This window comes from Guillardia theta (assembly GCF_000315625.1).
Source record: "Guillardia theta CCMP2712 unplaced genomic scaffold GUITHscaffold_37, whole genome shotgun sequence".
Taxonomy (NCBI): Eukaryota; class Cryptophyceae; order Pyrenomonadales; family Geminigeraceae; genus Guillardia; species Guillardia theta.
The window spans coordinates 260,410-282,947 of record NW_005434637.1 but is presented as its reverse complement, the minus strand read 5'-3'; the positions used below and the strand labels follow the sequence as shown (position 1 = coordinate 282,947).

Below are 22,538 nucleotides of genomic sequence, written 5' to 3'. Positions count from 1 at the left end.
TCCACCTCTTAACGTCAAGAACGAAATGAATTCGTAATTATCGCTCCATGTGCAACATGAAGCATCTCATATCTACAAAGACGTGCCTTGAATGATCATGACGAAGGCCAAAAACACATTCCGAGACATCGAACCACTCTAATCCAAATTGACGACAGCCGATACTGCAACAAATGTGAGCGTGGAGCAAGGGAGAGAGCAACTGGCAGAACCGTCCTCCACTGGCTTGCTATCAGGCTTCAAAGCTGAAGCCTCCAGCAGGTCTTTGAGTTCTGCGAGCTGCTTGTGAACATGCGCCACCTACCTTACGATCAGAGTGACAAGAGGCCACCACAACACAGCTCACCTCGTCCGCTGTGATCGAGAGGTCGAGGAGATGACCGTAAGATGTCCGATTGTATGGCCTGTACGACAGCCTCTCATGGCTACCCATGAGCATTCCTTGCAGAATGTCTTGAATCCTCTGTCAGACAAGAGTAAATCTCCTGGGAAGATTTTTGAGCTTGCCATACCTCAACAGAGGCAACATATTCTCTTGTCAGCTTGTCTATGTCCGCATCGTCCGCAACCGGTGCACCAACTTTTGCCGACATCTTAGCTTTCATGGCCTTGATGACGGTGATGGCTGTGTTCATGACCGCAATCACTTTGTTCTCAGCTTCAGCAAGCTCTGTCATCATGTCTGGCTCGACTTGTGCGACCGCTGCGCCTGCCGATCACGCGCTCGCTCATGCTAGGGGATGGGCAGCAAAGACGAGATCACCGGCTACGTTGGGAGGGATTGGAATCCTCCCCGGCACATGACCTGGAAGAACTGTGCCTGCAGGAAAGCGAGCATTCATGGAGCGATGAGAACGATAATGTCAGATAGAGGGGGCATCACGATCACGATGACCGTTGGGACAAGAACAGCATAAGAGCGACTGGTGGGGGAGAATTCGCGGAGAACAGAGCTTGCGGTAGTTAGCAAGTGAGAAGGAAGCAGCGTGGAGAGCAGAAAAGTTGAAAGTAGCATGTATGATGAGGATTGAGAGGGTCATGGGGACATCTGCATCACTCTCGACCTACCAGGCCGCATCGGCGCCATCCCAGGAGGAGCCATGCCGGGATAATGACCTCGTCCCTCCTCATACCAATTCACTACCCACCCCCCCTGCTCCAGCACCACCCTACAGTAGTTCTGTACTGGCGACCACCCTTCGGGTTCCCACCACAACCATTTCAACTACCCTACTTTATCCGTTCAAAAGTACCCCTGTGAAACGATTTTTTCACCCACCTGACGATGCTCCACCCCTTGTTGAAATCACCACCCCTACCTCCTATAGTTAATTCCAGGGGTTATTCCAACCGCCTTTGCGCGGGAATTTGTCGCCCTTCATGGCGCCCCCGATTGTGGGAAGCAGCAGCGTCATCCCCTTCCTTTCTATCTCCCTCCTCCTCTCCCTCCTCCTCCCCTCTTGCAACAAATCTTGACACGTTTGAGCTCTTCCCATGAGACTTGTGGCTGCATCCCTTGCAGCCTGACCCTTCTCCTCTTGTTTTATTCGTAAGGGTGAAAATTGGTTAGACGGCAATTTTCGATAAGTTCAAGCTCGCGACAAGTGCAAACAACTACATTCTACTGATACAATTGCATGATCACTCCACTACCATTGATCTGACCAGTACCAGGATGTTTGCGTGATTGATCTGAAAGATTGTGAGATGCCGCGAAGAAGGGTGAATCGGAAGCAGGAAAATGATTCCGATGACAGCGACACTAAGGCTGAGACCCCGAGCCCCAAACCGAAACCTGCTGACACTGAAATAGAGCAGGAAAAGGGGGCAGGGGCAGGTGTAGGATTCACCAGAAAGACCAGAGGCAGAAACAGGTTTGCTGGAGACGATTCTTCTGACGAAGATCAAAGTCAGAGTAAGCCCAGTGTTGCTGCATCTGCTGATGAAAGCAAGCGTGCGAGAGAAGAACGTCGTAAGCGTCTGGAACAGCTGAAGCTTGCGAAAGAAGCGAAAGCCGAGCAAGATAAGAAAGATGACGAGATATCAAAAGCCGAAGATGAAGCAGAAAACGATGACGGTAGAAGTGTGGAAGCAGATGAAAACAAGGATTCAGTCTTGCACCGCAAAACTTCGAGAAGGCGTACACGATTTGACAGCAGAGAATCAAGCCTGGAGACTCCCTTCTCTTACACGTCCGCTTTTGCTGGCCATCCTGAACATATTCCATGGGTTCCTGTGTCAAAGAGGATTCAACAAGAAAAAGAGGTTCTTTTCTCTCTTGCAGGGAGGGGCGAGAACATTCTGGAAAAAGCCAGGAATGACATGCGAAGGCAAGGTCTCTATGTAGCTCACGAGAAAGAAATCCTTTCTGCAAATGTTGAACGTGCTGTGCGGAGAATTCGGATGCAGCAAAGCATGGCCGCAAAGGATGGTGTTAAGGCTGCCGATGATAGCCAAGAAAAAGATGATCATGACAAATTGTCTGCGATTCGTTTTCCTCCCCGTGAGGAAATTTTTGTCACACCGTTCGATCCCTTGGAGATCCGTCGCTGTAGACCAACAATGAGATATGATCCATCAGCGATGTATTTGCAGTATGACATGGTGGTTCCTGTTCAGAACATGGAAGCCGTTTTTGGATCCAGAGAGCATCCTACTGTTCTCGAGATAGAATTCTCATCCCTGACCTTGAAGGATCATCACCTGTTCTCCAAAGAGGACTATCTCGTCGCTGAGCTTGAGAGTCTATGGCGGAAATATCAGTATAGGACAGAAATGAAATGGGTGGATTTCTATTCCCAAAAGATTTCGTCTGCAAAGGCGGCGTTGGAAACAATTATGAAAGAGAAAGCACTGGATGCCAACAACATCAAGGGACTCTCAGTGAGGAAAGGTAGGCGTGATAAAGGAAAGGAGGATGTGAAAGAATCGGTCGACAAAAACAATTCGGATGGGGATGTTTTTGATAGTGTACAGAAAGAGCCATGGTTGCATGAGGAGCTCAGTAGGCTTCGAATACAGAAATCATCTGAGGAGCTTGAAGACCTGAAAATAGTAAGTCGTATGATTCAGATTTGGGACGAAGTCAAGAAAACTCGCCAAGCACAGGGTTTTACCAACACCAAATGTTCGCTGAAGTTCAAGAAGCAGTTGATGGACAAGCGAAAAGACGAAGAAGAGAGAGAAGAGGAATTGGAGGCAGAGCTATCAGAAATGAGGAGGCAACATGAGCACACACAGGCACTGCAAAGAACGAAGCACGAAAAGGATTGCAAAACGCTTGAGAACAAAGTAAAGACCATGGAGAAAAAGATCAAAGAATTCGAGGAAAAGGAGGCTCAGCTTTTGATGGCCGAGAGACCCAATGAAGATGAAGATCTCGACGATGAAGACGACGACGACGATAATGTTCAACTGCCAGCGATGAAGTCGAATGCTCAAGACAAGAAGTTTCTTTTGAGGTTGCAATCGCAATTGAAGTTAGAGCGGGATGAATTATCTGCGTACAAGAATATGCTAGAAACTTTGCGTGCAAAAGAAGACAAGGGTACGGAAAAATTTGACGTAGAGGCGGCCAAGAAGGCGATTCGTGATCGACAGGAGCGAACCAAACGCTCTCCTGGCGACCCCATTTACCTTCCTGTTCTGACTTACACAGCAGCAAAGACTGAGACTGATGCTTTGCCACAAACTTCGAGTGGTAAATCAGAGGCTATGAGAAGGAAGAAACTAAAGGACCTCAAAATAATCGTGAGACTATCAGTCAACGGAAATTGGTTGAAGGACGATGAAGGGAATATTCGTGATATAGAATTTAAAGTTGCAAATGACTTCACACTGAAGACAGCAACTATTGAGACAATAAGACTACTGATGTCAAGCAAAAGGCCAGAGGTGACAATACACGTTTTGGAGGATTCTGGATTCCTAGAACGTGTAAGGACATTTTCTAATGTTTCCGAATTTGCTTCAGTCTTTCTTCCAGTTGCAGAAGATTTTGATGATGCTAATTCCTTGTCATTGACGTTTCAAGCTACCGTGCCGTCAGAGAGACCGTGGTGTGTTGAAATTGAGCCTCAGACCACGAAGATCAATGAGCCTCGCGTTGTCAGACCCTCAGGACTTCATTACAATGCAGGAGAAGTTTTCATCAGGGTCTCAAAGTTCGATTCCAATGCAGATGAAGATTCTGTCAAGATAGACATTGAGTCAGACAATCTTCTTGAAACAAACAGATTGAATAGACGGTCTAGGAGTGATGTGACCAAGAAAGCAAAGGGGTTGATTTCTGTAAATAAGTTGAAGCGGCTTGTCGAAGCAAATGAATTGGATCCGAATGATCCCAGAAACAGAAATTTGTTAGAGTTGTTGAGTGCAAGCAAGGAAACGGAATCGAATCACACTGTGAGATTTGATGGCTGGATTAACAGTACCTACGTCGGCGACAACATGCTACCTGACCTTCGACTGCAAGAGCATAGCGTACATTCTCATCGATGGGTGGGTGAACAGTTCATCAAACGCCCAGCAAATGTTCGACACAAGCTGCTGATGACCAGGCAGAATCAATTATCAGCTGTTAGTATTCCACTGCTCGAGAGTGATATTCCAGATGATGACATTATCGACAAGATCTATGTCCTGGAGTTTCCTCAAACAGAAGATTCAGACCAAAAGATGTCAGAGCGAAAGAAGGTTCAGCGTATCATGAGATTCAAGGAGAAAGTACAAGAGCAGGTGTCCAAGGCAAAGGCCCGACAAGGACAAAGACTGCGAAGAGTTTACAGGCATGAGGATGTGGTACATCAGCCGAGACTGCCACACTTTGGAGTTCCAGACATTCTTGCCGGCATCACAAACTTGTTGCGTAAGAGGAGCGCATTGAGACCGCAGGTTGGACAGCTGCCAGCCACTATCGCAACGCCGTCACAATGCTACATTAGTATTTCAGTGCAGCGGGCCCAGAATCTTCCAATCAGGCATACGAATGATTCGAAGAGTATCGCTCCTCCGCTGGAATGTGTCGTCGAGGCAAGATTTGGTAAGCAAGTGGAGACCACTACAGTCTTCAAAGGGAATAATCCAGCATGGAACGCTAAGTTAAAGTTGAAGTTCGAGCCGCCGAGCAATAACTGGAGTCCCAGCAACCTAATGAAAGTCGAAGACAAGCTGTACTTGACAGTTTTCGACACCAAGGTCTACGAGTCAGAGAAGGAATACGGGAAACTCCGCAAGGTGGAGAAACGATGGTTGGGCTCAATCAGCTTTCCTTTCAACACCCTCTACATTGCCTCGGCAAAGGGTCGGGTTGATGGCACCTTCGAGCTGGATGCACCACCGCACATCATAGGCTACACTCGAGCGGAGCGCCGCAACTTGAAGGCTGGGAGGCTGGAAGGAGAGGAGGCTGCAGGAGAATCTCAGGGCCAGAACAAAGAAAAGGAGAATCGAAAGTCTAGCCTGCAGGTTTGCATCGCCTTGGATCCGCCCTTGTCCATCCCTGGCTCGCTCGACCGGGAGGTGGAAGGAAGGCTTCCTTCTCAGCCCAAGTTGGACCAGCGGGTGAAGAACTGGATCTTAGAGTGCAAGGGATACAACCGCGATCGGAACTTCGAGGCGCTGTGGCGCAGCTTGCAACGTGATTGGGTGCTGGGCACCCGCTTCTTGTGCATACAGGAGCCGCCGCCCGACCTTGTGAAGAAATCGCTGGGTGTACATGAGCAGATGCTGCAGCTGCTCAGGTTCGTCTCACTGATTCCGTTCCTTGAGGACTTCCACCTCGAAGACCATGGCGACGACATCGACATCGACTCGTTGAATGTCTGGTGTACCTCATCCGAGTTCATCGACATCATGGCGGGTGACTGGGAGGAGCACGCTTCGCTCCTGTGTAATTTCTTCTTACATGTTTTCAAACACAACCCAAAGTTGGAGGCAAGCGCCTACCTGGTATTCGGGAATGGGATCCCCGAAGGCGAGACGATCTATGTCATGACAATAGGCTCCGATCCGAACGACAGCGAGAAGATTTACCTGTGGAATGCGTCGAAAGGATCCGTCTATCACTCCAAGGACCCTTACTGTACTCTCAAGGAGATTCACTTCGTGGTGGACCAGCACAACATCTGGGGCAACATACAACAGACCAGAGACATTCGCTACACTTCATTCGACCTGACCGACACGAAAGGTAAAATCGCTCGTCTGATCTCTTCTCCTCTGACTTGTTTGCAGCTTGGAGGCCGCTGTTCAACGACAAGTTTCCTATCCAAAACTTCCATGCGGACACCGTCCAGGAAAGCATCGACTGGAAACCCTTGCAGAAACACGACGCGTACGCAGACGAAGTTCGAAAGGAAGTGGAGCAGTACATCCGCGGGCACTTGGAGACCCTGAGGGCCAACGACGGGAGGATGATGATCGAGGCTGCGAACTTGAGCAAGAAGCTCTCGGGGGTGCTGAAGCGGATGGAGATTGCGGCGAATTACGAGGGGACGTTCACTGAGGAGGACCTGCAGGCTGAGCTGTCGGGCTTCATGCAGCAGAACGAGGTGATCGGGTTCTACATCAACCGTCCTTACACGGACATCGAGCCAATCATCCACGAGATCGAGAGCTCCAACATCCACCGTGTGGGACCCGCAGAGGCCAACGAGAAAGACACTCAGTTCGCCATCGCAGTCCACGTGAGAGTCTTTCCTCGACGAGTCACCTCGTTGTGGGTTGCGGTCGCTTGTCTTGTGCGCAAGAAGCCTTAGATCTGTTGAATATTTAACCTTAAGAATGAAATGTTGTAAATGTTGCCTCCTATCTCCCTCTATGTCACATCACAAGAGCCCTCGCTCTACCCTTCCGACAGTTCTTCTCCCGGCATGTCTGTTGGAAGGATCTCTACCTCCTGTTCCTCGTCCCCAAGGTCCACCACGAACCTCACTCCGTCAGGTATCCCAGAGAACATCTCTCCCTTCAAACGACTCAGCAACGCAGGGGAGCTGTTGTGCTTTCACCTGGCAGACGCCGTTGACGTAGACGTAGAGCGAATGTTTCTGCATGTCCGCCAGCAGCCCAAGCTGATGAACGTTCAGGCATGTAGACTATACGAGTTGGGTCTAACCCTATCGCCTACGTTCACCCTCACGCTGTCTTTAGCCAAGTGCTCTTCTCCTATCCATCCGTCAGCTGAGTCAGCCAGTACTCTCAGACTGTCTTGACCTGGGCAGTAGGGCTTCGTTCCTATCCCAGGCAGAAACTGCTTGCTCATTCCCCCGTTGCTATAAGCTTTTCCACTTCCAACAAGCTGTAAGCTTCCTCTCTTTGTCTTCCCAGCTCATCGTACCTGTGACTTGACAACATCCAGGCATCTTCAGCCGCCATGGCAGATCTCCTAACAAGGGAGAGATGTGTGTCAAACAAGAGCGGGAGAGCAATGAAGCGGTCAAGTCAAGATGACATCGGATAGTGGAACTTGTGCAGCAGTATACGATACTTCTATGACAGCCATGGGACAGTGCAGCATATATGAGCGAGTTTCAAGACGAAGGATACAACCCCAATCAGAAGGGCAGTACATTCCATCTCACCCTTCCTTGTACTCGTGATTTCCCTTGCACACACCGAACCCAATGAAGCATTGAGGCATCGGGTTCTTCAGCACATGGAACTCGACGTACGACCTGTGAGACGATCATTCCAGGAAAGTCTCCTCCTGCTCCTGCTCCTGCTCCTGCTCCTGCTCCTGATCCTGCTCCTGCCCCTGCCCATTGCCCCTGCCCCTGCCCCTGCCCCTGCTCCTACTCCTGCTCCTGCTCCTGCTCCTGCTCCTGCCCCTGCTCCTGCTCCTGCTCCTGCTCCCCTTTCCTGCTGTCGGGAGGAATGACTGGGCTGAGCAATGCGCTCTGATAGTCTTCGCCCACCAGCTGACATTACGCGTCAAACAGAAGCCACATGTATGTATCGCAGCACCTTGGTTAGTTTCTTCCCCTTCTCAGTCACCATCAGCGTTTCATGGCACATGCCATGGTCAAATCGGAAAGAAACTGGAGCTCAAATGGCTAAGTCAAGACGATGAGGCGAAGGAATAAGACCAGGAAGCGAGCAGAATGATGATTGTGAGTGAATGAACGAGACGATAATGAAGAAAGAACATGGTGATGCATCTGCTGCAGCGGAGGAGGTGAAAGGAGGATATGACGACGAAAGGATGCAAGAGGACTGATGGAAAGACTGGAGAAGAGGAGGGAGAGGAGGGAAGAGAAGAAGAGAGGAGGGAGAGGAGATTGAGTGGAGATAGAAAAGGAGGAGGTAAATATACCTCCCATTCCCTCTACTTCCTTCTGCCATTGTTCCCCAACCAACAACAACACAAACAGCATTGTTCGCATTCGCGCCATGGCTGAATCGAGGCAGTCCGTGAAAACCTTGAGGCGGGTTCGGCGTGTAAAATACTGATCTGAAGGGGGAGACGCAAGTGGGAGAAAACCGATGATGGCGAAAATATGGATGAATGGAGGAGAGAGGGGAGCGGAGAGCGGAGAGGCGTGAGGAGGAGATGAGAAGAGGCCAGAGGAGAGGAAAGGAGAGGGGAGAGGAGAGGAGAGGAGAGGAGAGGAGAGGAGGGGAGGAGAGAGGAGGGGAGGGGAGGAAAGGAGAGGGGAGGAGACGGGAGGGGAGCAGGTAAGGAGAATGCTGCAGGCAAGAAGAAAGGTGGAGAGAGCACGACAACGAGAAGTGAACGGGAGATGAAGCGAGATGAGCTTCTTGCCCACTCGTTGAAGCTTGAATGTACATAAGTTAGTCCATCTCTATCAGCGCAGTCAGTTATGCCCACCTTCGGGACATTCGAGCTTCGTTGCATCACGTCATTGATTGTTATCCATCACTGTGTTCTTGGAGCAAACGACATTTGGAAGAATCTGCCCAAAGAAGCCTGGAAGAAACATGGAGATTCCAGGATAGCTGAGATTGAAGTAGTTGATCAAGGAGATGTACATGTTCAGCTCCCGGTCTCCTCCCTCTACGACGAGGAGGAGCATGTCGTAAGGGGTAGCATGGCACACCTCTTCGAGCACCTGCAGGATTTTCATTTCCTGCAAGCTTTCATCTCGTTCACAGGCTGTGCTGAGAAGCATTGCAAGCCCTTGAAGAGTCAAAGGACAGTATGGCTGAGGACGAATGCCTCGGAGATCGAAGGAGGAAACCCTTCTGTCCTCGCACATGCCAGCAGCGAGCTGGTCCTGCATACCTCAGTGTGTCATGCGCAGTCACGGGTATGGTACCTGAAGGTGCACCAAGATCATGTGCCGGAAGTTGTCTCGAGAACATTCATGAAGATCGTTCTGACCAAGTCTGCAGCACATGGCATAGGAGGAAGCGACGTCATGTTTGTTCAGCAGTCTTCTGTCCTGTTTGCAGTTCCATCGAGCAGTTTCACTCATGCTCCTGCCCTGAACTTGCATGTGAGCATTTCGGAGATGCAGGACGAAGTCCCTGTGAAGCATAGCAAGAACCTTCGTGCTGTGAGGGTGAACAAGATTGGATTCCGGCAAGGTTGTCCGATTGCTGAACACAACTCCAGCGCTCATGTGGGCACGATCGACTTCCATAAAGGAGCAGGAGTGATTGAACTGACGGATAGGATAGCGCTGAATGGAACAGAGGGAGCGACCTGGTACATGTTGCTGAGCTATCAGCCTCCTGACCATCAACAAGGGAGACTTCATCTCAATGTTGAGATGTTCCTGGATGCGCAGAGTCATGATTATACTCATTGTGAGGGGTCGCAGTGTTTACAAGCTCACAAGTTCTACAACGAACTGGCGAGTCTGATGGGAGAAGCTGCACAGACGCAACTGCTTGCATGCCAGAGCATGCATCTCCTCTTTCCTCGCCGCTCGTTCCCATACTTCATGCTTGCAAGTCATGCAGGACGAGAAGGACGCGAGCGGAGGAGGTGGAAGCATGTGAAGCAAGCTTGCAAGCTGGCAAGCATTGAGCTCGGAGACCTGCACGCAATGATGGCAATAGTCGCTGCTGAATCTGCCTCCCCTACCTTGACAGCCACCGCCATTGACAAGATGCAGAACTTCGCTGCCTCCGTCCTCCTCCTCCTCTCTCGCTCGGCCAGCAAGGACGGCAAGTTGGAGCTGGCGCAGCAAATGGCAGAGAGAGCGTGTGAGGTGAGAGGAAATCTGGAGGACCTCGACGAGCTGGCGTACGTGCAGATGAAGGAGGGAAAGTTTTCAGCTGCAGAGCGCTCCTACCGCCTCCTCCTCCTCCGCCATCCCTCCGCTTCCGCCCATTTTGCTCTCGGCGCAGCTCTGTGGGCTGACAGGAGGAACGTGACAGGAGCGATAAGAGAGTTCGAGCTGGGCCTGCAGCTGGATCAGGACAACGCAGAGATGCACGTGAAGCTAGGGATGATGATGGAGGAGGAGGGAGAGGAGGAGGGTGGACGAACGGCCTGCGAGCACTACAGGAAGGCTGTCGAGCTGAACGGCAATCACGACGTCGCCAGGTTCTTGCTGAGCAAGTGCCTGAACCTGCAAGGAAAGTTAGTGGAGAGCGCAAGCAACTACAGACATCTGCTGGGGCGACAGGAAGGTCATTGTGAAGCAAGGTACAACCTCGTCGAGGTTATGCACAACGCTCTGCTGTTCGAGGAGAGGGAGGAGAATGAGAAGAAGGCGATGGCCTGCATAGCCCAGCAGCTCACTGCCATCGGCAGAACCACCATCCATCCTCTACAGAGCCTTCGATTCGTTCCTCATCCTCTACTGAACGACATCATTGACGCGCACAACAAACTTGTCGTCTCCTCTCCCCTGCCTTCGGTTGCTTCCTGCTTCTTGCTCCTTCCATCTCCTCACAGGTTTTCTCAGGTCGCCCTCAAACTTCCTGTGATCAACATGAGAGTTGGGTACATCGCTTCAGCATGGCATGCTGTCCCTTCTCAAGTGATATCCCTCTTGCTGGGGTATGATTCCGAAAGAACTTCTATTGTCGTCTTCGAGATTCAAGAATCCCAACGATCGATGTAATAACTGTTTCCTTCTCCTTCTTCCTGATGTCTATCAGCAACTACATGTCCAGCCTCCTTCCCCAGGGATTCAGGAGGTGCTGCTTCAAATTCTTCCCGCACGGTTCGACACCTTCGTCCATAGGGGAGCAAGTAAGTTCCTGCTCGAATCACCCACGAGCTTCTCTTACATTCTCCTCCTCCCTGCTCCTCCTCATTCTCATCCTCCTCCTCCAAATCCTCCTCCTCCTCTCTCGTTCATCTCACAGGTCAACTCCCACTCGCTCCATGTCCTCGTGGACTTCGACGCCGTGAGATCTTACATTCTCTCTTCGTCATCCTCCTCACCCTCCAATCAGGTCGTCTCGAGCATCCATGACCAAGTTCTCTCCCACCAGCCCGCCATGTTGCAAGTCAGTCCCTCTTCCTCCTCCTCCTCCACCTCCTCCACCTTCACCTCCTCCTCCTCCTTCATCCTCCTCCTCCTCTTCCTCCTCCTCTTCCTCCTCCTCTTCCTCCTCCTCCCTCCCCCCTCCTTGATCTCCTCCTTCTCCTCCAGTAACCTCAGCTTCAACAGGTCCGAGGATGGGGGTCGAGGTGGCCGGCAACAGCAAGAAGCTCATCGTTACCCATGCTAGCCAGTGACTGGTGACGTTACGCTTTCCTTGCAATCTCCTCCTCCTGTCCTCCTACTTCCATCCTCCTCCTCCTCCTCCTCCTCCTCCTCCTCCTTCTGCACATCCTGCTCTCCTGCCATGGCTCAGTTTTTGGTTCTGCCCAGCTCCCTTCAAATAACGATTGCTCCTGCCCTTCATCTCATCTGCCATTTCACTTGTCTTCCCTTCTCACTTGTCTTCCCTTTCGCCTGCTCTTCTTCCTGTTCATTCCCGTCTACCCTGAACGCGAGCGCAGGGTGGCAACTCCACCAGAGTTTGCAGCGAGTTTCACAGAGAAGTTGATCCTGTTCAAGGCTCCTCCGCTGCCTCCTCACATCGAACAAACTCGAGACGCCTCTCCCCCTCCTACTCCACAAGTAGCAACTTGCCGCCTCTGCTTCCCTCACTCAGGTTTGTGACCCCAGGCTCCATCTCGGCGCAAGCTTCTCTTCCTCGGAAGTCTCTCGTCCATCCAGACAAGGACCCTGCAGCAGTGGAGCAGCATCTTGCGATCTTGCGCTGATCTCGTCCTCCCCGACACTCTGGTGGACAAGCATGCTTTTCAGCTGCTTCCTCGTTGACGGGCAGGCAGGGCAAGCAGCCGGTTGAGTCTGCCTTCTCCTCCCGGGGACAAGGAGAGCTTGTCCTCTGGCATTCCAGCAACCTCACGGAGCATGCGGTGACATCGAGCGCGGTGCTGGAGCTTCTTGGAGGGAGCGACATCCTCCTGGTCCTCAATGCCCTTGCTTCCTCCTCCTCCTCGTGACTTCGATGTACAGAGAGATCCAGTGGCAAGTAAGCTTGTGCTCGAGCATGGCCTCTGCTTCCTGTCTGCTCCTGAGGAGTCGCTCATGTCTCGCATCAGCGCCTCCTTCCTCGTCGCCTTCGGCGGCTCGCAGGGGGTCGCAGGGATGGCTCGAGGGGAGGAGGAGTACCGCAGACTGGCTTGCTCCTGCACGCGAGGAGAGAGGAGGGAGGTGACACGATTCTTAGTCTTTGTGCTACTCCATGAAATGTTCAGCAGGTGCACCGGGAAAAGATTTTGGAAGGGCAGAGTCGAGCATGGGAGCGAGGGATGCGGATGGCTTTGGAGACTTGGGCGATTGCATCAGGGAAGGCGGAGGGAGAGAACGAGGAACAAGGAGGAGTAGGGGAAGTAGGAGGCAGAGGAGAGGGAGGGAAGGCAGTCAAGACGAGGAGTCATATCCTACTGTCCGCAAGTTCCGGTCGTCCAACCCGTTTCATTCCACTAAAGTTCTGATAACAAGACTGGCAAAATTCCTCCTGCTCCCCCTCCTGTGTCTCCAGCACCATCATGTTCCTGGACGTCTCCCTGCTCTATCTCACATTGCAAGAGACTCACTTTGTCCGCATGAAACCGCCTCGCAACCATCCGGGACTGCAACAAAGCATGCGCTCGCCGATTTCGATTGCGATGAATCAATGAGACGAGGGGAAAGGTGTGGGGGAAGGAAGAGACAGCAGGGGCTACTGGAAGAACAATGGAGAGCTCCTAGGAGGAAGAGAACTGGTGACTTTTCTTCCTGAGGAAGAAGAGAACGTCTCAGGCAGAAATCCCAGGAAGGCTCGTCGGGATCAGGAGAAGGGGAGCGAGGGAGCGGGAGGAGGAAAGAGGGCGAAGGAAGCGAACAGCGTTGTGGTTATCCCTGGAAGCAGCCTTGATGGACGAAAATGGTCCCATGATCATCAAACTCGCCGTTCCCATTCATACGGTAGACGCCATGCAGTACCCACCTATCTTCGTCGGCCCTCCACTCCTTCTTGAGCACCTCGTTGCAAGCTGCACACTTGGCTAGCCCATCAAGATCGTCTGCTTGCACGACATTCAATTTTATCGGCTCCGCTGCTTTCTCTATGCCGTCCTTGCTCTTGTTGAAGTCTCTCAAGGGAGTGCGCGAAGAGGAGATGTCCTCTGCCCTACACCACTCACTAATGTTCCGAAACCACAACCGCTCTTGATTCCCAAAGCGCTCCTTCTTAGCACGGTTTCTCTCAAATAACATGTCAAGATGACGATCTAGATCCTCTTTGTTCTTGAATCTCCGCCCATCAATCTTTGACGTGAAAGGTTTTTCTTCATACAGAGAGCTTATCACATGCGTGACATCCATGCTACATTCAATCATTAAAGGAGGCAGAAAAGGGCAGAGGAGGTTGCACATCCAAATGCAAACCGTCTCACAAGCCAAAATACATTCGATAAACAAAGAATGGAATGGTTTATACCTGGATAAATCCTTCGCAGACAGCTTTCGTTTGTGTCTTATAGGCGGCGAACTTTGTAGCAAAGCGCATGGCGGATGGCTGGCAATGCACATATCCCCCACGTCGTAGTGCTGAGAGCTGGCAGGATTCTGTATCGTCTGTGCATACTCAAGAGAACATGAGGTGGACCGGGTTTGAAGTAAGTTTGCATGCAATACGTTCATCGATCCGTTATGGCCAAACTGACCATGAACAGGACCCAAGTTAAGTTGAGGATGCCCAAAGCTAGTGAATGGTTCACGAGTGCTTAGATAGGGAGGATTATCATTCACAAAAGATGCAGTCTTTGACGGATGACCAGAGCCGGAATACAAGAACTGAAGCAAGAAGACGTGAGCTGATGCAACTACTTCGCAACATGCATACCATGTTGCCCGTTGACGAAGACGACGGTTCCATCTGCAAGGAGTTACGTCCCATCGGCTGGAGTCACCATGGTTAACACCACACAAGCATGAAAGTCATTTATGATTCTATACCATGTGCATCGACCCATTCGGCACCATCATTGGTTGCTGCAGGTTATTTTTGTCCCTCCATGAAGGCATCGAAGGGGTTTGTAGAATGCTCATCATGCCTTGGCGAATCTTGTCGACAACACTCTTGGAAAAAATATTCTGATCGGACCACCTAGGAAGAGATCAGCAGGCGGCATCGATCCATCATCTGTTTACGTGTTCAGTAGCTTGATCATCTTTTGCTTCACGGTGTTGTCCGATTGCTGAAAGGCGTTGCATAGAGTCTGATTCAGGTTCAACAAGATAAGCTTGTTGTACACTCCTCCGACGTTCTTAAGAATTGAGTCCATAACGTACAAAGGAATCAATTTCTTGTCATTGACTGCTTTTTCAACACAAGTTTCGATCGATCGCACGATTGTGTCACACAAGTGTTCGTTTTCAACATAGTCCTGAGCGACCATCGTCAATGCGTTGATCTCCTCCTTTGCTGCACGATTCATCAACAAAATCTGTTCTTCTAGGTTCGCGGCAAGTTCATGAGCCTCATCCATCCCGCCTGCCTGCCTGCTGCAACAGAGTCAATAGTCCTGCAACAATCGCAGAAATCCCCAATGCAAGCTGTTATCCCGCCTTGTCCCTGTATCCCTCAACCTTTCTGATCACAAGATTGCTTCTAGTTCACTTCTGATCCTCAACTTCTCTCCCCGAACTCTCTGCTGTCAACGCCATCACAAACGTCGGCCCCCAGTCTGCTATGGTCTTGTCTTGCCTCAAACTTTACTTGCCCTTTCCTTGACATCTCCTTCCATCTCGCCTGACTTGTTGCTCTTTCCGGATCAAAATTGTCTCCTACAACTCTCTCCATCCTCCTTATCCTCCCCGTCCTCCTCCTGCTCCTCCCTTCCTCTTTCATCGTGGCCTTGCCCTGCATGCAGGGACGATCGCGGTAGGACTACTCTAACTAGGACCAGTGTATATCCACCTCTCTATGACAACTCCCGTAGTCTCAGGTAAGACCCAGGTCTTAGAAACATCGGATGAGCAGTAGGAAACGGACAGGTACAAGGGGTGGGTGGCCTTGCGTAGGCTTTCAATAGGATGAAATAGGGTGGGGTGGGGGTACTCTTTGAAGATCCGAGTCCGAATGGCGATGACAGGTGCGGAATGCGCAGGAGGAGGAGGAGGAGGAGGAGGTGGTGGTGGTGGAGGGCGAGTTGATGGGAAACAAGGAGAAGATGTGAGGGGAGAAAGGGAGACGAAACAGGCAACCACAAGGAAGCTCTGTTGAGAGGAGGGTGCATTAGAGTTGTGCTCATCTTCAGAGTCACATGTAGAGATACAAGGGGAGGAGAAGACGAAAATTGCACAGAGGATTCAAATAAGAGAGACAACAGACTTCTTAGAGAAGAAATATCAGAAGGCCCCCGCAGAATGGCTGAGTTTCGAAATAACATGCCGTGCAAGGGCAAGTATGTTCTGTTCGAAGACCACGATAAACGTAAATTCAGGATAGGGATCCCAACAGATGAGAAAATTGATAGTGTTCAAAGGGCGTCCTTGAAATAGCGATTTTCCCAAATTTACATGATGACCAATAGCCGTGTAGAGTCATCAATCAACATGATTTAGTTGTGCAACAATGGCTAGCTAACTTCTGCTTCAATGTACAGTGAAAGCCATGATGGGAAATGATATCATGCAGTCAGGGCCGATGGGGACTGTTGGTGTAGTGGTACTCATTGTTTCACACCTTTCCATTGGTTTTCACCATGCTAGCAGAGTTCCGGGCAGACTTTCATTCCTTCGAAATGCGTAAAAGACTTTGTTGTCACCTGTTTTGCCCTGTTGATAGCTGGAAAGGTCGGAAAGGACATTCCGCCAATGGAAGGCATGCGAGTTACCATGGCTCCTCATTTAAGACAGCATGGTATCGGCACAGTCACAGCAGTGAATGACACAACGGTCCAAGGTCCGCTTCTTTCGTCTGATGTACGGTTATGTTTGACGTTTCTGCTTGCTCAGTTTGCTGGGATGGCGGTCTGGTGCTATCTTCAGGGAGTTGTTCAATGCTCGTTGTGACATTTAGCAGGTGGAAGACATCATCTACGGCTCCAACAACTTGTACGTGTCAGAAATAAACGAGGTACGGTGTTGGCAGGCGATGCTGGCAGAGGATGAGGGTTGAAAGCAGGGCTCCTCCTTCAGGATACGAGAAAATCTCATCGGCCAATACGAGCTGATCGATGAAAGGACCATCTATGCAATCGCGGAGGGACTTCAAGATGATCTTGAGAAGGCGGAGCGCAAAATTGAACAAATGCGAAATATGACAGACTTGTCCATGCATGCTGCAGAAGAGAAGGTTCAGAAAGCTGAGAAAACCATACTGCAGATGGAGCAAAACGCGATTCAGCTTCAGAACTCGGTCCGAGACATGGAGCAACAGGTTGCAGAGAAGGATCGCGTAATTCTTGCGCTCCAATCTGAACTCAGTAGTGCCAAGAAGTTGAAAGAAATAGTCGAAGTTAGGGCAGAGAGCGAGGCTAAGGCTCGTAGGAAGGCTGAGCAAGATTCGATCGATACTGCGGAGAGGCTACGTGATATTGTATCCAACGCAACCGAATGGCAGAACAAGTACCACTCCTTGAACTCAGAGTTCTCCGAGTACAAGCTTCAATATTCGAACTTCGAAGTCGTGCAGCGCGATCTCGAGGCTCGCATTGAGCTGTTGACTCAGAGTAACGGAACACTTACGAAGCACGTCACTGAGTGGCAAAAGAAGTATGTAAACAGCGACGATATTTTGGTAGAAAATCAGAAACTAGGTGATCGTTCCGTTGAGACCTTCTTTCACAAGATTGATGCGTCTGTTTTACAGCTGACGGGGTCAAGCAAGCAGAAAGGCTAATTGAGGAATGGAAGAACAAGCACAAAGCATGCGAAAAGGAACTTGCTGAGGCAAGATCGAGACTGAGTCAAACAGACATGGCTGCTTTTTCTTCTCGAATGTGGAATGAGAAGATTGAGTCCTGGCAGAAGACGGTTCTCGATCGTGACTCCAGAATCAGTCAGCTCGAGCAATCCATCATACGTCTGGAGGCAGAATGCTCGCGACTCACTCAAGAGAACAGATTTCTCAATTCCCAGGCTTCTCAGAAGATTGTCGACAGGTCTGCTGATGACAGCCAAGATCGATCACCAGGCCAAAACGTGGGCACAGTGGGGCTGGTGCTAGATAAGGATGATGATGAGATCTACGTTCTTGACATCATTTCTGGTTCTGCTGCAGAAGCTGATGGACGAATCAAGGTAAAACGAATGAGAAAGAACTTGATCTATTCTCAATGGCAACAGGTTGGTGATGTGGTGCTTGAAATCAACGGGCGAGCGGCAAAAGACCTTACGGTCACCCTTGTGCGTATCGTGTGTGACTGACTTGAAGTGCGTACTGATATGGGACCAGGCGAGCTTGTTGCTCCGAGGAGAGGTTGGCAGTGAATGCAACTTGAAGATGCAAGGAAGGGATGGACCGAGGTATTTTCGACTGGCATTTGACTCTGATCGCTGTTTCCTGATTGCTTGAACATGCAGCTACTCAAAGGTCATTACAAGAACTAAAATCATGCCAGTAATCAACGCAGACATCTCGATCTCACGTCCTTCTAGTGTAAGTATGATATAAGAACTGTGCGAGCCTCTCGAGTCAGCCAGTGAGCGGCGGGGTCATTCTCTCGACGTTACGCCCAATAAACACCTTGAACACGATCAGTGCTGTCTGCTGCCTGAAGCACTCTACCGATTCTCAGTTAGCCTCCTGCTCGCTGGAAGGCCAGCCTCGGGCACGTCGCAGAAGCCCAGTGGGCAGCCTGGACTCTGGCCTGGACTCTGGCCTGAGGCCGCAGTGGACCAGGCCCCCCGGCCCCCCAGGTCGATTGGGTGTGAGTGGGGAAGAGGGGACGAGGTTTTGACATGACTTTTTTTTAAAGCGAATGACTCTTGGCGATGGTCAAGGAATTGGTGCAGTTGGGGGGAGGAGGGAGGGGAAGGGGAGAAGAAAAATGAGGTTAACAGAATTGAGGAGAACAGATTGAGGTGAATCGTCGCTGTAAGGTCCTATGTTCATGAATGAAAGAGCATCTACAGCTGTAAATGAAATGAGGAGAAAAAGCAGGAAATGCAAGTTCAAGATAGACGAAAGCAAATGACAAGTATCGTCAGCAATTATGAACAGGATCTCCCACCTTGTTCAATATCAAAGATATTTCATTCATCATCCATCACTTGCTCTCTGTAACTGAGGCTGAATCGAATGTTTTCAGGCTTCCTTCTCCAGGTTCTGCGATCATCTAAGAGATGATTGCTTCCTTGAAGGGGACATGGCTCTTCCCTGTCCTCCTCATGTGCACAGCAGGAGTTCTAGCAATGATTGCCGTCCTCAGTTTCGTTTCGGATGCGGACGAGCTTCTTGTCAGACCTCTGCGTCACAGGTATAGCGAGCAGGATCATGTGGACGACGCTGCCAGAGCCGCAAAATTCATGCGAAGCCTGAGATCCAAGGAGAGGAACATGAGAAATTTGGTGCAGCTTCACAGGAGCATAGACGGGGAGGCGGAGAGCCGGCAAAGAAAGATTCACCTGCAGCGATCGATCCTTGCGGGGGATGAAGCTGCTAGTGGAGGCGACGAGCCGCCGTATGGTGAATCCAACGAGCTGCCTCCTCCTGCCTGCAACATCACAGAGATCTATGACTGCTACGCTGATTTCCTTGTAAAGAGATCCTGTTGCTTCATTTGAACCTGAACATCCTGCAGGCAAGTGAGCAAAATATCCCTAAAGCACAAGCCGAGGCGCTCTTGAGAGCTGACCATGAAGAATCTGCTCATTACTTTTGTTCCAACGCCAAAGTTCCCTTTCAGGTTGGAATGCATTGTGCTGTTTGAATGTTTCCATGTTGATATGAGATTCAGTGTGCATGCCGGGCCTGCGATCCGACCCTTCTCAAGTACTGGGACAACAGGAACCGTTTGCAACTGAGCGGTCGTCAGCTCATTCTTGCTTGATTTCAGATACTGGACACAAGACAGCAAAGCAAAACTTGTGATTGAACAGATGAGAAAAGACTCTCACTGTCACCTTGTTTCTTTGGTTCGATCTTTAGCATCTGTGTGAAACTTCTACTCACATTCATTTGCCCTTGTAAGGTTGGCAACCAAAATTTTCCTCCTGGTCATGGATGCCATGGACTCTTTTCGACTATCTGCACTCATGAATTGAATTCACATTGGTACATGAAAAGTTTTAGTCGATGAGACGGTAACCTGACATGTCCCAGGTGCCCTGCGATCCTGTCACCTGCACTGGGTCAATCTCGGTACGGAATCGCCCAGTCCATGCTGAATGACAAGACGGTATGCGTTGTACATGGTAATCGTGTGGAGTTTTGACATAACGATGTCAAGGAATGGATGACGTACGATGGCACGTGCAAGACTGAGTTCAAGCGCGACAAAGAGCGCGAGGTAAGCATCAGTCGGGCGGGAGATCGTGATGTGACGGTGCACTATCAGTGCAAGACATTCTTCAGACAGAGCTATGACGCCCAATCAAATTACTGTGAGCCGATGCACGAGTGAGTGGTCCCGGGGACGCTCTTGACCCGTTCGACATGTTGATCTTTGAAGCAGCTTCATCAAGTGCATGTGCGATGCATGCGAGGATGACGTTGAGAGACTAACACAAGGGTGCAAAACTTTCTCCTCTCGTCTGAAGTGCCACCCACACCTTTCCTCTTCAGGTTTCATCGATACAACAGATGCCCGTCCATACAGAAAGTGTCAGAGCATGACGCAGCATGTCAACTTTGGTATCAAGATGAGTGCGAGTTCACTCCGGGAAGAAACTTCTGTGAGAACATTCACGGAAGCGAAGCATGGAAACGTCTCCAGCCTCCTCCTCCTCCTCCTCCTCCTTCGACCTGGGATGAAGACGGCATGGACTGGACTACCTACTGCTCTTCGGTGACGACTGCTCGTCTCTCGTCTTCGAGGCTGACCCTTCTCAGGTGGTCGAGAACCTGAAGGACAACGAGGACGAGCTGGACTCGACCCTGGGGTTGGGGTGGAAGGATTGGTGCAAGCAGAAGCTGTCGGGTCAGGTGAGCGAAGGTCCTTGCGCTGTCGGATGATGACGTGGCTGGTAGAACGTGACGGCTGAAGAGGGGGGGCTGCCCAACGGAAGCGGGTTGAACTCGCACGCCCGCCTCCCGATCTCTGGCTTGCCTGCACCGCGTGTGAACGATCACGACGACATGGAAACTTCAGGTCGTTCTCCATGGAGGAGGGAGAGGAGCAGGAGCAGGAGAGGAGAGGAGGAGAGGAAGAGTGAAAAGAGGAGCAGGAGGAGCAGGAGCAGGAGCAGGAGCAGGAGGAGCAGGAGCAGGAGCAGGAGCAGGAGCAGGAGCAGGAGCAGGAGGAGGAGGAGTTGTGACTTGTTGGATGCAGGACATGGCATGCACGAGGTACCGATTCCCTTCGATAGAATTCACGCGTGAGCGAGTCTCCCTGTAGTCATAGCAAAGAAAGGACCTTTCGTCCTACTCCTCCCTGTTGTTGCGAGATGAATGAAACGCCGTCAGCGACCTTTCGTCCTACTCCTCCCTGTTGTTGCGAGATGAATGAAACGCCGTTGGTGCCGCCTAGTCAAACTCTGTCCCGACTGACAGCCCCCGTTCGACGGCACGGATGTCGACGAGGGCTCACTGATATCGTGCCCTCGCCCTGGACCGATCTGTCACCCTCCATGCTTTCGAAAGCGGTCAAGTTGACTCTTGTTCGATTTCGTATTGACTCGTCGGCTGGGCTGACGATCGACGACCTGGGCATGTCGGCGGCGCTGGAGCGGCGGAGGCAGGAAGGAGCGACTTCGCCGACTGCCCTTGAGGTGACTGACTGACTGACTCTTGACAAGCGTGACGGTCTGCGTGAAGATCATGGACGAGATGACCAAACATCTTCCCGGAAGTGATGAGTACGAGAGGCTCTGCAAGTCGTTGAGCAAGATGGTGCAGGCGAGAGCGCCAGGTGAGGAAGGAGGAGGAGGAGGAGGAGGAGGAGGAGGAGGAGGAGGAGGAGAAGGAGAAGGAGAAGGAGAAGGAGAAGGAGAAGGAGAAGGAGAAGGAGGAGGAGGAGTGATAGGCAAGACTCACAAGTCACGCAGGGGCAGCGAAGATAGAGTGCGATGGGCTACCGATAATACTTCTGATGAACTCCAAAAGTGCAGATTGCATCGAGGTAGGAGTAGAAGAGGCGAGAAAGGTCATCATGAATCACAAGAGCTCCTCTACCATCGTCCCAGCCATCAGCATGAGGTCGAAACTTGTCCATCTCGGAGCAGTGGAGACGCTTGTCAACATCACGACCAACTACAAGCTACGATCAGACGTGAAGGAACATGCCCAGCAGCTCCTGTCTTTCTTGTGCCGCACGTCGGAGGGAGGCAGCAACCTGATGTTAATCCTTGAGAACGAAATCACAACTGTCTTCATGCCCAAGACCGAGACAGCAGGCCATCACAGCAAGATCCTGCTGATACTGAAGACGCTCACGTCTGATGAAGTACAGCTGAAACCTTTCTACACGAGATTCGCACATGAAGTGAACGCGATCGATGACTTCATCCGAAGAATGCTAGCAGCTCAGCGGGTCTTCATGACCGAGGGACATCACGAGATCTGCGCAAAGGAAACACCTCTGCTATGCCGACAGTTGGTGACAGGTTTGCCGCAGGTGCTGAAGATGATACACAAGATCTTGTCAAAGTGCTACCCCCGGCTCTTGGATGACAGCAAGCACACGTACTCTGAGGTCATGCGAAGGTCGTCAGGATCGAGCAAGGAGTGCAAGGATGACAACGACGAGAACGCTTGCGCTGAACAGTCCTCCTCCTCCTCCTCCTCCTCCTTCACCTTCCACTGCAACCTGAGAGACTTTGCTCCTGGAACCATCACATGCCTCCTGGAGCAGCTGGTGGACCTCGACAACTACGGCTGCAGGCAAGAGGAGATTGTGAGTGATGAGCTGAGAATCCGACGACTCCTTGACGCGCCTGCCAGCGATGCGTCTT

The 22,538-nt window shown here is 51.0% G+C and overlaps 7 protein-coding genes across 7 annotated transcripts; 3 read left to right on the top strand and 4 right to left on the bottom strand.

Moving 5' to 3' along the window:
• Window positions 1-15: 15 nt before the first annotated feature.
• On the bottom strand, window positions 16-779 carry GUITHDRAFT_163402 (hypothetical protein). Its single transcript, XM_005831939.1, has 5 exons — window positions 764-779; window positions 513-709; window positions 347-463; window positions 213-300; window positions 16-164 (listed from the first exon to the last, which is right to left on the bottom strand). Exons 2-5 carry the CDS (start codon window positions 678-680, stop codon window positions 139-141), a joined length of 399 nt encoding a protein of 132 aa, XP_005831996.1. The 5' UTR covers window positions 681-709; window positions 764-779; the 3' UTR covers window positions 16-138.
• A 928-nt stretch (window positions 780-1,707) lies between these two features.
• Window positions 1,708-6,803, top strand: GUITHDRAFT_163401 (hypothetical protein; the record flags this gene model as incomplete). The annotated part of the gene is made up of 2 exons (XM_005831938.1): window positions 1,708-6,190; window positions 6,235-6,803. 2 exons carry the CDS (start codon window positions 1,708-1,710, stop codon window positions 6,756-6,758), a joined length of 5,007 nt encoding a protein of 1,668 aa, XP_005831995.1. The 3' UTR covers window positions 6,759-6,803.
• Window positions 6,804-6,844: 41 nt separating this feature from the next.
• On the bottom strand, window positions 6,845-8,013 carry GUITHDRAFT_109058 (hypothetical protein; the record flags this gene model as incomplete). The annotated part of the gene is made up of 8 exons (XM_005831937.1): window positions 6,845-6,964; window positions 7,008-7,070; window positions 7,115-7,164; window positions 7,213-7,286; window positions 7,337-7,384; window positions 7,581-7,673; window positions 7,795-7,916; window positions 7,963-8,013. The coding sequence occupies 8 exons, from the start codon at window positions 8,011-8,013 to the stop codon at window positions 6,845-6,847; spliced, it is 621 nt and encodes a 206-aa protein (XP_005831994.1).
• An 806-nt stretch (window positions 8,014-8,819) lies between these two features.
• GUITHDRAFT_139290 (hypothetical protein) lies at window positions 8,820-12,931 on the top strand (the record flags this gene model as incomplete). The annotated part of the gene is made up of 9 exons (XM_005831936.1): window positions 8,820-10,972; window positions 11,074-11,167; window positions 11,284-11,325; window positions 11,374-11,427; window positions 11,592-11,662; window positions 11,927-12,081; window positions 12,225-12,400; window positions 12,450-12,647; window positions 12,695-12,931. The coding sequence occupies 9 exons, from the start codon at window positions 8,820-8,822 to the stop codon at window positions 12,929-12,931; spliced, it is 3,180 nt and encodes a 1,059-aa protein (XP_005831993.1).
• Window positions 12,932-13,331: 400 nt separating this feature from the next.
• GUITHDRAFT_139289 (hypothetical protein) lies at window positions 13,332-13,802 on the bottom strand (the record flags this gene model as incomplete). Its single annotated transcript, XM_005831935.1, has 1 exon — window positions 13,332-13,802. The coding sequence occupies one exon, from the start codon at window positions 13,800-13,802 to the stop codon at window positions 13,332-13,334; it is 471 nt and encodes a 156-aa protein (XP_005831992.1).
• Window positions 13,803-14,429: 627 nt separating this feature from the next.
• Window positions 14,430-14,917, bottom strand: GUITHDRAFT_109055 (hypothetical protein; the record flags this gene model as incomplete). Its single annotated transcript, XM_005831934.1, has 2 exons — window positions 14,430-14,586; window positions 14,631-14,917. The coding sequence occupies 2 exons, from the start codon at window positions 14,915-14,917 to the stop codon at window positions 14,430-14,432; spliced, it is 444 nt and encodes a 147-aa protein (XP_005831991.1).
• A 931-nt stretch (window positions 14,918-15,848) lies between these two features.
• On the top strand, window positions 15,849-18,410 carry GUITHDRAFT_109054 (hypothetical protein; the record flags this gene model as incomplete). The annotated part of the gene is made up of 12 exons (XM_005831933.1): window positions 15,849-15,915; window positions 16,088-16,149; window positions 16,197-16,379; window positions 16,440-16,454; window positions 16,507-16,560; window positions 16,609-17,242; window positions 17,296-17,726; window positions 17,772-17,822; window positions 17,881-17,951; window positions 18,009-18,084; window positions 18,268-18,353; window positions 18,404-18,410. 12 exons carry the CDS (start codon window positions 15,849-15,851, stop codon window positions 18,408-18,410), a joined length of 1,737 nt encoding a protein of 578 aa, XP_005831990.1.
• Between the last annotated feature and the right edge of the window lie 4,128 nt (window positions 18,411-22,538).